Source organism: Penicillium samsonianum (assembly GCF_028829775.1).
Source record: "Penicillium samsonianum strain IBT 33392 chromosome Unknown utg000003l_segment0_segment0, whole genome shotgun sequence".
In the NCBI taxonomy this organism is placed as follows: domain Eukaryota; kingdom Fungi; phylum Ascomycota; class Eurotiomycetes; order Eurotiales; family Aspergillaceae; genus Penicillium; species Penicillium samsonianum.
In genome coordinates this window covers 1,526,607-1,539,736 of record NW_026643261.1, presented here as the reverse complement: position 1 = coordinate 1,539,736, position 13,130 = coordinate 1,526,607, and the positions used below count along the sequence as shown (strand labels likewise).

Sequence of the window (13,130 nt, the reverse complement as noted above, 5' to 3'; positions counted from 1 at the left end):
GACAATCAGCATCGGTGCACGTCTCAGGATAAGACGAGTAAAATGCGATCTATCTCGGCCTTTATGCTTGAAATGCCATTCCACAGGTCGAACCTGTGACGGCTATAGTGAAATGCCCCTCGCTTGCAAGACCGAGAAGACCGAAATTGAACCAAGTCATTATCACAACGAGAAGGCCGACAGAGCAGAGAGCTGCGACATTTACCACCCTTGCACCGCGATCAGTGCATGTCAGCCAAAACAATGGCGCGCGAAATACCATGGCCTCACTTTACAAAATCTCGGACCCTTTATGATCCTACCAGTGACTGGGTCAACCCAGGCAGAGGCAATGTGTTTTTTCGAGTATATTTCGATCAAGCATCTGAATGAATACCACCCCTGCGAATCATGGCGGAAGACTCTTATATTCTTCTCCCAAACAGTGCCATCGGTGCGGTATGCCGCCATTGCTCTGGCCTTAATTCACCGAAACTACCTAGATCGCGATTCTAGCGATCGTGTGCATCAACCGCAATCCTTGAAAGACTGGCTACCGGATAAGGCTCCCTTGCTCCACTATAATCGGGCCATTCAACTTCTTCTGAATCAGGAAAGTGGTGACAGCACCGAAATAACAGCCGTCACCCTTTTGGTCTGCTATCTCTTCACCTGCTTTGATCACCTGGCGGGCAACTACGTACAAGCAGTGAAGCACCTGCGTGGAGGTGTGGAGCTCTCACGCAACATCGACAAGGCTATACTGAACAACAACAGTACTTACGACAATGCCAAACCCTCAGGGGTTCGCACCCTTATCTGCCAGGTCACAAGACAGATCCGCCGTCTCGACATGCAAGCCGTAATGTTTCTGGTCGACTGGACTCCAGCCGACATCCAAGAGACATTTATGTCCCAGTTTCCACTCTCCGGCGGTACCTTTCGGTCTCTCGACCAAGCCGCCGACCACCTCCAGATCCTCGTCGCTCGAGTAATGAGACTGCGCAACACGGAGCAGCAAATGTCCCCGATGGGTAATATGCCGCCGTTACCTTCGTCACTCAAGGATATCGTTCTCCGGCAGTTGGAAACGTGGTCGAATCTCTTCGAAAACATACTGCAACAAGGCAGCTCCTATGAGACAGATTCTGAAACTTACCCGCTCATATCACTGCTGCGCCTACAACATACTATCGCACGGATTCTCCTCAGTAGTTACGGACCTGGCAGGGAAATGGACTATGACGACTTCCTGCCCCAGTTCCAGCAATGCGTGGCCTTGGCGGGCGACGTAGCGGCAGCGCATGAGCGGTATTCGGGGTCGTTAAAGCCGACTTTTACACCGGAGATCGGAATTGTCCCCGTGCTTTACATAATCGGGGTCAAATGCCGGCATCCCATGGTCCGACGCGAGGTCTTGAGTATCTTGCGACGGCAACCGATACGGGAGGCGGTTTGGGATAGCATCTATGCTGCCAGGGTGGTTGAGCGGGTAATTGAGATTGAAGAGGGTGGGTCTGGGGAGGGACAAATGACACAGAGCATGGAACAAATTGCTGTGTGGCAGAGGGTCGAGGCTATGTCTTGGGTACATGTCGTCAGTGGACAGTCTGCGGCCAGGTTGGATATTACGTATACGTTCTGCGCGCGGGAGGGAACGCATATCGAGTCTCTCATGATATAACAGTCAGAAAGTCTCATCCAGGTCAGCTTATATATACCTAGGCGTGCTGCTACTGCTTAAAAGCTGAACTTAACCAGCGATCCACATTCCACCGTTTCGAAACGGACCAGCGTCAACGCTACCGTTTACATGTTTCAACCAGTAATTCCTACCTTCATATAGGCCATTAAAAGATAGGAATCAGTAAATTAATATAATACTTGGCTTAAATAGATGTGTTTTACTACATCGTGAGACAGTGTCTTATAGTAAATTTTCATACAATTATCAGAGAAAGGGGTTTGAACAACATGGCTATTACCAGACGAGATTGATACCATAAGCTCCAGTCCATATATTAGATCAGAGACAGCTGGACGCAGTATGTTGAAACCTGAGTTGATATACCAAGTGGAGTCGGATTTGCATTTAGCCGACGATAAGGTTCCAAGGTTAGCCCCCACCTGCCTTATCTTCCCGTGATCATTGCGATAAGAGGGCAGCCCCATCTTTCCGATGCATTCTCCCTTCTTGTCAATTCTCCATTGTGGCGACAGGATAGGCTGTGGGTTTCAAAATGAGTGTGGTCGTAGAGGATATCACATTACCAGGTAAGTTTCTCTTTTTCGCTGCTTGTCTTGACGAAATTGAAGCACTAACATCCATTTTTATCCTAGACGCGACTCTCGAGTCTCTGTACCCCATCTTCCAGCAATGCGATGACCGTCCTACTAAGCGGCGCAAGACTACCAAACGGGGCGCAAGGAGTCTGACACAAGAGAATGGGATATCGGTGACTGGAATACCTCTGGGTTACATTCCATTAGCACAGTTGACAATGCGCATAGTAGGTTGCCACTGGTATCCCGCTCTAGAGCAAAACGGCTGATCCGTTACCCTCCGCAGAAACCCTCGAATACGAGCACTCACAAATCCAAAAGGCCTTACGACCCCAACTTCTCCACCTCCCGTGTTCCTATACTTCTCGATGTTCGAAGCGTTCATTTTCTCGACGACGACCTGAACAACACGCCACAACCAGACTCGGCCGATGGCGACTCTAATCGTATGGAACTGGAACTATCTAGTCTCGACGAAGAAGAATTGCTGATATATCCATGCGAGGATTTGCGGTTGTTCGATCTCCTTGGCCAACTTCAAGCCGCTAGCAAACTTGCTCACGTCGACCAGTTCTCCAATAATGTGCCTACAGCCTGCTACCAAGCGCACCTGTGTGCCTCACCAGATGGAACAACTTTTACTCTCGAGACGGTTGTTCTTTGGAGGGATTCTATTGAGGTCCCAGATCTAAACCGCTTGGGGGAAGCAGACCTGGAAGCCTTTACAAGATATGTGTTGCAGGAAAAATGTGTTCGCCCGTCAGGATTGACCGAGCGCGAATATCGCAATAAAATGCTGGGAACCCCCCAAGAATGGTATCCTCGGGATTTCTACAAGAATGTTCACGTTCCCAAGGTCACAGAAAGTTCGACGAATATCAAATGCCCTGATTTAAAATGCAAGCTATTCCCGTTCCAGAGAAGAGCTGTTCGCTGGCTTTTACAAAGAGAAGGAAGAGAAGTAGGGCCAAATGGGGAAATTATGCCTATGGGAGAACTTCCCAAGAGTGACCTTCCAGCGTCTTTCAATTCCACAAAAGATGTTTATGGACGGACCTACTACTTCAGTCATCTTTTCATGATTCTGACAACGGATCTTTCTGGGTGGGACGATGCCGCAGATAATCTGAAAGGCGGAGTGCTTGCAGAGGAAATGGGGCTGGGCAAGACAGTTGAAGTGATTGCGTTAATAAGTCTGAACAAGCGAGAATCGCAGCCCATCAAGGTTGATCCCGACGGGTTAAAACCTACTGGCGCCACTTTGATCATCACACCCCCCGCGATTCTTGAACAATGGAAACAAGAGTTGAAAGAGCATGCCCCCACTCTGCGTGTTTATCATTATAATGGCATCAAACGCGGGAGAGAGATAACCGACGACATGATTGTCGACGAGCTTGCCGAGTTCGATGTTGTTCTGACCACCTACAATGTCATCGCAAAAGAAATTCACTATGCGGGTAGTGCCCCGCAGCGAGCTCTACGGCACGAAAAGCGATTTGTACAGAGGAAGACGCCACTCGTTCGCCTTTCATGGTGGCGTGTATGTCTGGATGAGGCTCAGATGATTGAGAGTGGAGTCAGCAATGCAGCGAAAGTAGCTCGCTTGATTCCTCGAGAGATTGCATGGGCAGTGACCGGTACTCCACTGCGCAGAAACATCGACGACCTGTTTGGTCTTCTCCTTTTCCTCCATTATGAGCCGTTCTGCTTTTCAGCCCCTTTGTGGAGAAGATTGTGTCTGTGTTTTGGGTCAGTCCTGGCAAAAATCATCAACACAATCGCTCTTCGGCACAGGAAAAGTCAGTTATTGGATGAGCTTCGCCTACCACCCCAAAAGCGCATCGTTATCACTACTCCCTTCACAGCTGTAGAAGAACAGAAGTACGGTCAGCTTTTTGAGCAAATGTGTGAAGAATGCGGTTTGACCGCCTCAGGAGCCCCCCTTCGAGGCGATTGGGACCCCGAAGATCCTGTAATTGTCGAAAAAATGCGTCTTTGGTTGACAAGACTCCGCCAAACGTGCCTCCATCCCGAAGTTATCAGCTATCGCCGAGTCCTAGGTCCAGGTTCTGGTCCTTTGCGGACTGTAGCCCAGGTTCTGGAAGCCATGACTGAGGCCAACGAGGCGGCCATACGTACAGAAGAACGATTGCTCATTGCATCTCAACTTCAACGAGGCCAGCTTCTAGAAAATGCAAAACGCCGCCAAGAAGCCCTCGCTCTTTGGCAGAAAGCATTGGGTCATGCCACTCAGCTGGTTGAAGAGAGCAGAGAGCAACTGCGCCTACTGAAGATTAAACGCGCTACCGGTGACAAAGACGGGGCTACCCTAGGACACATGTACCCGGATGACAAGGATGATGACGAGGATGATGAGGACGAAGAGGCAGACAATAACAGCCGCCTCGGCCAGTGCCGACTAAAGCTTCGAGCTGCACTCGAGGTCCAGCATGTTGCAGTGTTCTTCACTGCGAACGCATATTACCAAATCAAGAGCGACCCAAATCTGACCCAGCCAGATTCGGATGAATTTAAAGCGCTTCAGAAACGTGAAGATGAGACCTATGAGGCTGCAAAGGTCATTCGCAAAGAGATGTTGACTGACATTTCCCGGAAAGTCGAGCGCTACATGGAAGAAATCAAGATTAAGGCACGAGACAAAGAATTCGTGAACATCCCGAAAATGAATCCTCATCTCTACAGCAAAGGAGTCGAGTCATACAATCTGCTCAGCAAATTCGAAGATTTCTGCGACGCTCTTAACAAGCATGCCGAGCAATACAAGGAATGGCGGGATGTCATGGTCAGACTGGTCTCTCAGCCACTCATTGACCAGGAAGAAGAAGCAATGCTGGAGGGAGATGAATATGAGCGGTCAACTAAACATCAAGATGAGATGTATGTCTACATGGAGTCTTTGAGGTCAATGTACAGCGACCGTCATGACGCCCTCACTGGTCAAAAGAACACTCTCATTTCCCACGAAGCCAAAGCCGGAATCGTCCAGGCCCAAAGAGGTGAGGGGCCCTCTCCGAAACTATTTCTCAAGATCATGGAAACTCGCAGTCAGATTATTCCTGACCCTAATCTTGGATCGCTCCGCGACATTGTCAGTGAGCTTCGAAAACTTGTGACATCCCTAGAGTGGCAAGCCGGCTTGGGCAATTCGCGTGCTCGTGCTGAACATGAGATCGTCGAAATGGTCCTGAAAAACGCCGGTCAAATGATCGCTGAGCAACTGAAAGTATCGAACAAGCTGAGCAGAGAAGTTGAAACATTCCGCGACACCATGAATAATCGACTGGAGTATTATCGTCACCTGCAGCAGATTTCGGATACGGTGGCCCCATACGATGAGGAAAGTGCAGGCAAGCCGCTAGATGAAACCGCTTTTATTCTGAGGGTGGAGCATGAGGAATTTATTGAAGGAAGGATCGCTTCTCTCAAGTCCAAAGCAAGATATCTCATTCACCTAAGAGATGATGCTAGCTCCGACAGTAATGCTCGAGAGTGCATTGTCTGCCGATCGACCTTCGAAGTTGGTGAGTATTGCTTTCTCTATATGTATCTTTTACACGCGGACTGACTTTTCATGCAGGTGTGTTGACTGTGTGTGGCCACAAGTATTGTACTGACTGCTTGCGACTATGGTGGACTGCACACCAAAATTGTCCAATGTGCAAGAAGAAGTTGAAGCGTAATGATTTCCATCAGATCACATACAAGCCACAGGAGCTAGTTGTACAAGAGGAAAAGACACATGTCAAATTGGACCACGAAGGTCATTCTCAGAATGCGATTTACAGTGACATCAGCTCCGGTGATCTCAATGAGATCAAAAACATTGACTTGGAGCAATCTTACGGGACAAAGATTGATACTTTGGCCCGACACATCCTATGGCTGCGGGAACACGACCCTGGCGCAAAGTCAATCATTTTCTCTCAATACGGAACCTTTTTGTCGGTATTACAGAGCGCATTCAGATCCCTTGGAATAATCGCCACCAGTATTGACTCTCCGAGTGGTATTGAGAATTTCAAAACAGACCCGGCTGTAAGTCGCCCGAACCATCCCTTATTGGAAGGAATACGCTGACGATATATGATCTAGATTGAGTGCTTCTGTTTGCATGGCAAAGCACAGTCATCCGGGCTGAATTTGATCGTTGCAACTCATGTCTTCCTATGTGAGCCACTCATCAACACGGCAATCGAGCTCCAGGTCATTGCTCGAGTGCATCGTATTGGCCAAAATCGACCAACAACCGTATGGATGTACCTTGTCTCCGGCACGGTGGAAGAATCCATATATGAGATCTCAGTAACCCGACGCCTGGCTCACATCATGGAGAAAGAGAAGCAAGTCAAAGCAGCACTCTTGACATCTCCTGCCGACGGCGATGGTGTTACTGAAGCCGTTATTGAATCTGCCAACTCGATGGAACTACAAGATGCCACTCTCACAACCCTGATGCAACGCGGCTCCGTGGGTGGAGAGATGGTGAAGAAGGACGACCTTTGGCAATGTCTCTTTGGAAATACTAAGCCGAAAGATGGCACTGATCTTTCGGCTGAGGCAGCAAGGGAGGTTGGTCGGTTCTTAAGAGGCGAAGCTGCTGAGCAAAGAATGGAGGGTTGAGATATGAATATTTACTGTGATTTAGAACATACTATGTCTTATTCTGATAGGGACTCAACGTTCAATTGATTATCAAACCCTCCCTTTTCTTACTGATATATTATAACATATTGTAGACTCGTGTTGACTTCGTTTCGGATCGCACCTACCAGATATCGATATGCTGCCAAGAAATGTGACTAATCAATTACTGACTAATCAATCCACCTGGGCAGGTGCCCCCCATACTGTTCACTTGAATGGCGATGACGTGAGTGCAGTTGCCTATATCATTGATTCGTTTATAAATTCGGTGGTCTTGGTGTTTCTCCTATTGTGTCAATTTGGTGCCCTGTTAGAATCCCCCTTGTGCAAAACACTTTCATCATGGCGGACTCACAGAGTCCTGAGGCTCGCGAGTTGAGTCTGATAGGCAAGGTGGAATTCAGAATTGCCATGGCAGACACAGATGAGAAACTGCAGTCACTACTTGGAACATATTTGCCTCCCTTGTTGCTGAAGCTTGGGTCAGACAGCGTGGAGGTGCGCAACAAAATCATCTCGGTCTGCCAGCATGTCAACACCCGAGTCAAAGCCCCCTCTATTCAGCTGCCCGTGGCAGCGTTGTTGAAGCAGTTCAAGGAGCAAAAATCTCAATTGATCAGGCATTTTGATCTCATCTATGCTCAACAAGGTATTGATCGCCTCGGCTCCGAAGCCAGAGTCGAAATCCTATTGCCCTTGCTCCAGGGTATCTCGAAGATTGGAACGTCACCCACTCAGGGTGCTATCGTATTTAATCTGGTTTTGCGTCTATTGCCACTTCTCAAGCTTCCAGCAAAGGGCAGTGAAGAAGATCAGCAGCTGAAGGCCCGACTCGATCTATCAGACGAAGATTCCCAATTTTTGTCCTTTTGGCTGGCGAAATTGTTACTTCTTACCCCTGGCCCCAGGGAAACTTCAACATGTCCCGGTCTATCTCCAGACGAGTATAACTTTTTGAACAAGGGTGCCCCTGCAAACGAGACATGGAACCCTTCTACTGATGGTGGCTTGAACCTGACCGAGACAAAAGTCACCGCCCTTCGATTCATCGGAAGCGGTGCTTTTAAGGATCCACAACGATTCCTGCCTTCACTGATCGCTTCTGCTGATGCCAACTCCCGCCTTGCTGATCTGGGAGATGAGACTCTGAAGCGATTTACTGCGGATATTGAGAATCCGGATGTTGTGCAGGAGTTGTATGATTTGTATTTTGGCACCGCCGGTGCTCCTCCCGCGCGCTCTCCACTCCAAGTGAAGCTCCTCGTCTTTCTGGGGAAGTCCATCAAAGCTACTGCAGACCCCCAGCGAATAATGAGGCTCATTGAAGATGGGCTTCTATCAGACTCTGCTAGATCCTCTCAGGGGCTGCAAGCGTCGAAACTAAGGACCCAAATTTTTACGTTTACCACTTGGGTAGTCCGTATGGGCGCACCATCTGATCTCAACCAAATCGCGCCCAAACTTATTGCAGGACTGAGGGATTTCATTCAGTCTCAAGGATGGCCCAGTCCGGCAGCTAGTGGGCAGAAACTACCCACAACAGACCTCAGCTTGCGAGGTCTTGCCTACGAGAGTATCGGTATCATGGTTCCCAAGGTCGACTTTCTGTCACAATCCGATGCTGTAGAGAACTTCGAATTCGACCTGGTCCGATGGCTCTTTGCTTCCTTGAGTGCGGATGACTCAAGTCCTCAGATATTCGTCAGCATCGATCAGGCACTAGGAAGTATTCTCAATTCTTCATTAGATAGCCATGACAAGACCTTCCAGGACCAGCTACGGCCATTCCTGGTTCGTCAGATGAGCCTGCAGCCTGGCGATATTGATCCCGACACTGGTTACCGTGCTGTACGAGGTGTTCAGTATGCCGCAGTGCGTTTTGCGAACCGTTTCCTGCCATTTGGCGATGTGGTTGCCCGTTGGATCGATTTGATGGCCATTGCAAGAGGCCCAGAAAGACAACAAGAAATCGTGGAGGAAGGAAAGAAAGGTCTTCATCCTTACTGGTACCGACTTCTCAATCCTACCCAGGACGGGAAATGGTCAACTTCATCGGCAGCTCCAGTTCGCGACGAATCCTGGTTCGACTTCCCAAAGTTCAATGAGGCTACTCGTTTCCTGCTTGGTTCGGGAGGGCAAGAGGAGCACTTGAATGTTCAGGCTTTGTCCGCATCCCAACTACTGTCTGGTCCCTATAAAGGTTCATTCATGCCTGCCATTTCATTCCTCCGAAATACATTGCTTTGGGAGGCGTTCTCAGCCTCGGGTGTTGCTGCAGATCTAGAACAAGATTGGGATTACAAGCTGGAAGTGCTTCTCTCCACCAGCGAGGAAGCTCGTTCAGCTGTGAGAAAGTACATTCGAGAATCTGCGAAGGAGTCTGTTTTGGCATTTTTGTCTGGCACCCTCGAAGGTCTTGTAACCGGCGAGCGCGAGGGTCTGCGGCAATGTGGTGTTCATTTCGTGGAAATCTGCTCGCTCGCACCTAATGACGTTGTTGAACACTTGATCTCGCGTGCGACATCCTTGATGGAGCCTATTTGCAGCAACAACCAAGATAACCAGGGTATTACTGCACGGGCATTTGGAATTCTGGTTTCACATCCTGCCTTTTCAGAGGAGCAGCTGAAGAGTTTCATTACTCAACTGAGTGCTACTATCCAATCGTGGAATACTGCTGTTGGCCAAGAGGTCATGCGAGTCCGTGGGGCGATTCTAGCGCTCTCGTATTTGTTGAGTCGACTTGCATACCGCGGTCTAGCGAACCGAGCCCCAGAAGCACAAACAAAGCAGTTTATTGAGACTCTCTTTGATATTCTAGATGTTTCCCGGGATACTCTGCTCCAAAGGACCGCACAGGAGGCCATTGGACAATTAAGTCTATCTGGCGTACTCCCTCTGGACGTTATCACAGAAGATGGCTGGAAAAAGATCCTGGAAAAGCTATCGCGCGACGCCAAAACTGAGAATCAAATCCCTATCAGCTCTCTGGGGTTGTTGACTCTGACCTTTTCCCGATCTGGCTCGGATAGTACCTTGTTCGGCGATTTCCTGAGTTCACTCTACAGTCTACATGAAATCCGCAGTCCCGAAGTTCAGTTCACTGTAGGCGAGGCCTTGAGCAATGTCGCTGTTGGTTGGGATTCTCGGGCTCTTATCCAAGATTTCGACATCGATGCAGAGTTCCCTCACTCAGACGTCCCGCGCTCTGTGTTTGCAGTCATCTGTAATAAGGTCATTGCTGATTGCATTGCGCCCAAGCCATCTCTGCGGAAAGCGTCTGCGATCTGGTTGTTGTCACTGGTTAAATACTGCGGTCACATGCAGGAGATGCAGGAGCGGCTGCGTAAGTGCCAAGCTACTTTCAGCAGCCTCCTTGGAAACCGGGACGAGGTGGTGCAGGAGACTGGAGCGCACGGACTCAGCCTTGTATATGAGATCGGCGACCAATCCCTGAAAGACGATCTGGTCCAAGATCTAGTCGAGTCCTTCACCTCGACTGGTCCCAATCTCGGGGGTGGCAAGATTGAGGCCGACACCCAGCTATTTGAGCCCGGGGCCCTCCCCACTGGTGAAGGGTCGTCTGTCAACACCTACAAGGATATCATGAACCTGGCCGCCGAGGCGGGTGATCCCACTCTGGTTTACCGGTTTATGTCCCTGGCTTCAAACAATGCTATTTGGACAAATCGTGCGGCATTTGGCCGCTTCGGAATCAGCAGCATCTTTTCTGACTCCAGTGTCGATGGCTATCTGGCGAAGAACCCTAAGATTTACCCCAAGCTTTTCCGTTACCGGTTCGATCCCAACCCGAACGTGCAAAGATCTATGAACACCATCTGGCAAGCACTAGTCAAGGACCCTACTGTTGTCATCGATACCCACTTTGATGATATCATGCAGGATCTTCTCAAGAGCGTTCTAGCTGGTCGAGAATGGCGTGTTCGGCAAGCAAGTTGCGCTGCCGTGGCAGACTTGATTCAAGGTCGCCGTCCGGAGAAATACGCCCAGTACCTCGATGAGATTTACAGCAAGGCTTTTAAATTACTGGACGATATCAAGGAATCCGTCCGCACCGCCGCGCTGAAGCTCTGTCAAACCATTACCAATTCGGTCATCCGCACACTCGAGACGAGTGGCACGGAGAAGCGCGCAGATACTTTACTCAAGAGTGCTATCCCCTTCCTTCTAAGCGATAAGGGACTAGATTCCAGCGTAGAAGAAGTGCAAGGATATGCTATTGGTGCTCTTATCTCAATGATCAAGAAGAGCCCCGGCAGTTTACTACGCCCACATGTTCCCAATATGCTGGAGAAGTTCCTAAGTGCTCTAAGCTCTCTAGAGCCACAGGCTGTCAACTACGTCCACCTCAATGCCGACAAATATGGTCTCACCGGTCAAGAGATTGACAAGATGCGCCTGTCCAGCATCCGCACATCCCCCATGATGGAGGTCATTGAGCGGTATCTGATTGACAACTTGGATGAAAGCAATCTCGACGAACTGGCACAGAGACTCGAAGATGTGCTTCGGTCGGCCGTGGGCCTGCCATCGAAGGTGGGTTGCAGTCGCGTTCTGGTACTGCTTAGCATGAAAACCTTGCTCTTCCGCCCATACGCAGACCGATTTATCCAAATCCTCACCAAGTACGTGGTGGACCGAAACGACACGGTCAGCGCCTCCTACTGCTCATCCATGGGCTATCTGCTGCGACTCGCCTCGGATGATCAGGTTCTCAAGACCTTTGACTATGCCAAAAACCTCTATCTGACAGCCGAGGATGCCACGCCACGAGTGATCTCCGGCGAGATCCTGTACTCGGCGTCCAAACTGTCCAACGATCGGTTCATGGCATTTGCGGCGAGCGCCTTGCCGTTCGTCTTTGTGTGCAAGCACGATGGCGACGAACATGTGAAAGAGCAGTTTGAGAAGACATGGCAAGATAACGTTGGTGGATCGCGTGCCGTGTCGCTTTACATTCGCGAGATTGTCGGCCTTGTTTCGGACAATTTGGACTCCCCCGCTGGGCTATCAAGCACACGGCCGCACGGGCGATTGCGCAAGCAGTTTTGTCGTTTGATGCGGAGTTAGACCTCCCGACAGCCCAATTGGTTTGGCCAGTTTTGGAACGGGCTCTGGCGGGGAAGACGTGGGAAGGTAAAGAAGTGGTGCTGAAGGCGCTAGTGAAATTTAGTGGGCAAGCTCAGAAGATGTGGCAAGCCAATGAGGAGTTGAGTAATCTAATGAAGGTATGGGCTGACATGTCGCCACTTTCCCCCATGATTATAATTATAATTGATTACGAGGGGAACGGGAGAAGGTTTTTATGCAATTTGATGCTAACGCATGTCAGACTATTACGGTTCGCGAAGCGAAGCGAGCTAACGTCCTCTATCGGCCGCATGGACTGCGAGCAATGGGCGAGATCGCACAGGCACGCAAGGACCTCAACTTCATGCCGGAGGCATTAAAGATTATTCCGGGGGTGGTGGAAGAAATGGTAGACCAAGACCAAGACGAGATGGAGATAGACTCGAGGAATGGGCGCGGCTCGACCCAAGATGACACCCTTGCGGCGTGTGTACAATGTCTCCTGCAATGTTTCAACCCCACCGCCGGTTCGGGTCAAGGTCAGTCCCCTAAATCCGCCAAATCCCCAAAATCCCCTAAATCCACCTAAATTGCTCCCCGAATTGTGGGAAACCCCTAGCGTTATACCTTGCTAACACTAACCACAGCGCTGGGAAAGTACGTGGATCAGATGACTGGTCCGCTGGCTCAAGTGCTCCAACATGGTGGACGACAGGTCGTGAGCACGGGCTACGATGAGCTCCGGGCTTTCTTTACACGAGTGGATCAGTGGATCGTTTCACCGGAGGCATCCGGTGAACAAATGGCCGCACCCTTGATTGCTCTGGCGGACAAGATTCTCACGGGGGAAGTAGACGGGTCTGTCGAGGCCATCCGCAAGGGTCGTGCAGAGGCCATTCTAGCGTACCTGAAACTGAGTCCGCATGCCCAAGCGGGTGTGCCTGACACACTTCTCATGCGTGTTCGTGAGTGGAGGGCCAGTGAGCGATCCGGTCCGGTACAACGTTTACTCGACGAGGCCCTGGCGTTCCCGAATTAAGGATCCCACGTGGTTTGGCCATTTTATTTTATTTACAGGTCGATCATGAATGATGCTTATTTCTTATTTT

The 13,130-nt window shown here is 49.9% G+C and overlaps 3 protein-coding genes across 3 annotated transcripts; all 3 read left to right on the top strand.

Moving 5' to 3' along the window:
- Positions 1-112: 112 nt before the first annotated feature.
- N7471_004155 (uncharacterized protein) lies at positions 113-1,663 on the top strand (the record flags this gene model as incomplete). The annotated part of the gene is made up of 1 exon (XM_057276874.1): positions 113-1,663. The coding sequence occupies one exon, from the start codon at positions 113-115 to the stop codon at positions 1,661-1,663; it is 1,551 nt and encodes a 516-aa protein (XP_057136484.1).
- Positions 1,664-2,219: 556 nt separating this feature from the next.
- Positions 2,220-6,946, top strand: N7471_004154 (uncharacterized protein; the record flags this gene model as incomplete). The annotated part of the gene is made up of 5 exons (XM_057276873.1): positions 2,220-2,253; positions 2,320-2,489; positions 2,549-5,807; positions 5,864-6,321; positions 6,379-6,946. The coding sequence occupies 5 exons, from the start codon at positions 2,220-2,222 to the stop codon at positions 6,904-6,906; spliced, it is 4,449 nt and encodes a 1,482-aa protein (XP_057136483.1). The 3' UTR covers positions 6,907-6,946.
- A 326-nt stretch (positions 6,947-7,272) lies between these two features.
- Positions 7,273-13,060, top strand: N7471_004153 (ECM29 family proteasome component; the record flags this gene model as incomplete). The annotated part of the gene is made up of 4 exons (XM_057276872.1): positions 7,273-12,004; positions 12,052-12,179; positions 12,284-12,560; positions 12,669-13,060. The coding sequence occupies 4 exons, from the start codon at positions 7,273-7,275 to the stop codon at positions 13,058-13,060; spliced, it is 5,529 nt and encodes a 1,842-aa protein (XP_057136482.1).
- Positions 13,061-13,130: the final 70 nt, after the last annotated feature.